The 3,629-nt window shown below is 39.5% G+C and overlaps 1 protein-coding gene across 1 annotated transcript; it reads right to left on the bottom strand.

Annotated features, from left to right (window-relative positions):
• Positions 1 to 246: 246 nt before the first annotated feature.
• LOC124171363 lies at positions 247 to 1,614 on the bottom strand. The gene is made up of 2 exons (XM_046550529.1): positions 1,549 to 1,614; positions 247 to 850 (listed from the first exon to the last, which is right to left on the bottom strand). The coding sequence occupies exon 2, from the start codon at positions 840 to 842 to the stop codon at positions 345 to 347; it is 498 nt and encodes a 165-aa protein (XP_046406485.1). The 5' UTR covers positions 843 to 850; positions 1,549 to 1,614; the 3' UTR covers positions 247 to 344.
• Positions 1,615 to 3,629: the final 2,015 nt, after the last annotated feature.

Here is a 3,629-nt window from a genome sequence, read left to right as displayed (position 1 = left end):
AAAACAAATAATTAAATTTATTTACGAGTAGAGTATACTTTGGACACTTATTAAGCAAAAAGTTTATTAACCTAATGCTGGCCCCTTATTTCAACGTTGTCAAATACAGCATAAAAAAGTTAGCACACATTATTTCGTCGACGGCCAGCTGCATCGAGCCTTCGAATACCTCTACCTCGACTGGATAGCAACTGATCATTCAGGGTGTTTTCCCAAAGTTCGCCAAATCCAAATAAAAGTCTATTCACTTTGTAAATATACTCGTTTTATTAATTTAGATTAAATAAAAAATATAATTAAATAAATAAACATCAAATGGGAACGAATGGATGAAAACTAATCGGTCATTCTTCTTTCTTGGCGGTGGCGGGCTTTTTCTGCTGGTCCCGGTGCTTCTCGATGGCATCCATGACGAACGCCGTCGCCGAGTTGAGGTTGTCGTGGTTGAGGTAGTAGCGGCCGAGTCCCAGCGGGTTGAAGCCGCACACCGGGGTGAAGGAGCAGACGAGGCCGGCTCCAACGAGCGCCGTCAGCGCCAGGAACAGCCACACGCCACCGGTGAACGGCGAGATGAGGGCGAGCTTAGCCAGCGGGACGAGGCCCGCGAGAAGGCCCCGCTGCAAGTCCCAGCCGCCTTCGCTCGACCCTTTGGTGGGCACCAGGTATCCCTCGTAGCCCGTCTGCACGCCGAAGCCGTGCACCCCGTGGGCAGCCACCTGATTGGTGGAGGCGTCGCCGTCGCCGCCGCTCGTGAAGTGCTGCACGTACGTGCCGTCGCCGTATCTGATCTCCGCCGCGGAGGCAGCGGCCCACAGGAAAATGGCGACGAAGATGCGGTTCATTCTTGTGCCTGCGAAAGAGGAGGAAAAACGCCCGTCAATCCGAAATTCCTAGATAGATCAGAATATACAACGTATCGTAAATCAGTTTTGAATATTGCTCTGGATAGATGGTAGAATTTACCCAGCTAATTCATTACTAGTCACTCTCTTGCTTAATTGTTGATACTCTACAAAGCCTGATTATGCATTTCCACGGAGGCCGTAGAAATATTTACAGAGTTGTATTCAGTATTTATTTTTGAGAGGGAAGATTGTTTGATGGAGAATAATAAGTGACAGAGGCATGATAAACAGCACCTTTGCTGAGGTCACACTTTCAGCCTAAAACAAATAGATTGTCACATACCGGATCTTGTAATATTATTCCAGTAGCGACAATATATTTTACAGAACCATGCCTAGCATAGTTACTAATTTAAAAAATAATATCCTTAGTTAGTCCACAAACATTTAGGCAAAATTCATGAGTATACAACAAAAAACCGAAGGAAAACCGGTAAGGTTCTATGACACATTTTTTAATTAAAAATTATTCCTCGAGTGTAATTAATCCAGCTGATTGCCAATAGGTGCTCACTAGTGTATCCACGGGAGAACAATGTCAATAGAACGCTCGTTTGCACTCTGCAAATTATTAAACGAGCATTTCACTTAAAACTATCAAAAATCTCTTAGCAGAAAAAAGGCACTTGTTCACTCCACCTACCGTTGATAATAAGCTGCGTGCCTGCGTGGAGAATTGGCGGCGTGCCTCCGTGAAATGGACTGAGTGATTGACTAGGTTGCATGCTCTCTCTAGCATATATAGTATGCGCAGTAACGGGTACGGATATTTCGGGACAAGGGACACGTCCAGTGACCCACATTTCACGTCGTGGGAAAAGTTAGCCGGCTATTCATCAGCAACCATTGATTACACAGAAAAATGGATGTGACTAAGAGAATGGACAATGCCTACGAAGTTTGATAGAGAAAACATGAAATGAAAACAGTTGCAAGTTTTTGAACTGTTATACACGAATTTGGAAAAGCCTAATTTTAAGATAAGATTTATTCTTATCGTTATCTGGCAAAGCATCGGTATCATTGCTTAAAGTATGTGAAAATATTATTTTAGAATGTGTTAGGAATTATTAAGCGGCGTAATAAGTGTAAGCACCACCCATCTTCATTCCCGTGATTTCTTAGTCACAAGGAAGGGGTATATAGTATTTTTAAACTTGGAATTTTTAGACTTCTCGCCATCATCGCTAGCAACTCTTCATTTGCTTTGCCCATTATGACTTCTGGAATCCAGCTCGAATCCCGAGAGAAATTCATTCCACGCAGTTCTCTTGTTGTAACCACACAGTGGACGGTCACATATCACGAAAAATAGAGAATATACCTAATAATAGACAAGCACTTCATGATACCTCAGTAAATACATGTAGTAATACGATCAATTGATGCCATAAAATACTCAAATTTTTTGTGCTCAAATTTCTAAATAATTCGCGTTGCTTTTCAATTTGTTGTCATCACAAGGCATGATCATAATTGTTTCTTGTATATAATTGCTTCTAATTAAAATTCATGATTTTTCTCAACTAGTAGCCGCCTCAGATAAACCATCACGATAAAACGAGTGAAAATCTATTCGCCAAATTAAATAATTCAGCCGTACAAAGAAAGCTTTTCAAAACTAATCTTGTTTCATTGATCGATAAAAAAAATAATCATACCTACCTATATCACCCTCATCCAAGAAAATTTCACGGGATGTTTTAATGCGAGGATAGATGGCTCCAACAGTTTTGAAACGAGTACATTTTATCGCACTCTGTAGTTGTTCCACGCTATCCACCAAAAATATTTACCACCAGAAAAAGACAAAGGATTTTTCGAACCACTGGTAGACTCGTTTATAACTTAATGTAATTCTATCAGTGCAATTAGCAGTATTCTATTATATTTTCTTTTCCAAATTAAAGATAAACATGATAACTTCCTAATACAAATAGTTTCCTCCAGCTGGAACTTGTGGATTCTAGGATGTGAATTCCGTACGTACAAAAAGCTAACAAATGATTCTAGGGGCATGAAGAACTTCTATATTTTCAACACAAAGGAGACGGGGATGCGATACTATCAAGGGTACTTAAAATTTAGATGACAATGGTAAGGGTAATTGACAATGGTATTTTTTTCTATATTACCTTAGGATTATACAATCCCAAAGAAGTATCGTCATCAGGTTTTGGGTTCTAAGATAGCTCGAACTATGAATACAACTTCCAGTTTTGTTTTTCTATTCCTTACGAAATAATAATAAGTGATGGTAGATGATTGAATAAAATTCAACAGAAATAGTTGTCTTGCCATCAAATTCTAGAGAGCCTCCCCCTCCAAAAACTGAGATTTTGTGGACACGGTCAACTTCATCACCAAAGACTTGTCCCGCATCACCGACCGACCTCAAATCACGGCACTTCAAGAGGTGCTTCAGATCCCTAAGAGAGTCGCAATGATCATTATAATAATTTTATTGGTTCTCCACGTTCAGCATCCTATTTTAAAATGTCCACATACCACTACATATATCACAACTACTACTTTTCTTGACACTATCTACAGCGATGCTGAACACGCCTAATGAACAGGAAATACAGTTGAATTTTATTCATTCATTCATTATCTGTTGAATTTTATTCATTCATTCATTATCTGTTGAATTTTATTCATTCATTCATTATTATTAGCATTCAAGTCTCTATGTAATGCTGTAGTAGACTGAATCAAAAGATT

This window comes from Ischnura elegans, chromosome X (genome assembly GCF_921293095.1).
Source record: "Ischnura elegans chromosome X, ioIscEleg1.1, whole genome shotgun sequence".
Lineage (NCBI taxonomy): Eukaryota > Metazoa > Arthropoda > Insecta > Odonata > Coenagrionidae > Ischnura > Ischnura elegans.
The sequence above is the reverse complement of the archived record's forward strand: the minus strand, read 5'-3'. Positions and strand labels throughout refer to the sequence as shown.

Coding starts and splice junctions, on each gene's coding strand:
- LOC124171363 (XM_046550529.1), bottom strand. CDS start 842: ATGAACCGCATCTTCGTCGCCATTTTCCTGTGGGCCGCTGCCTCCGCG.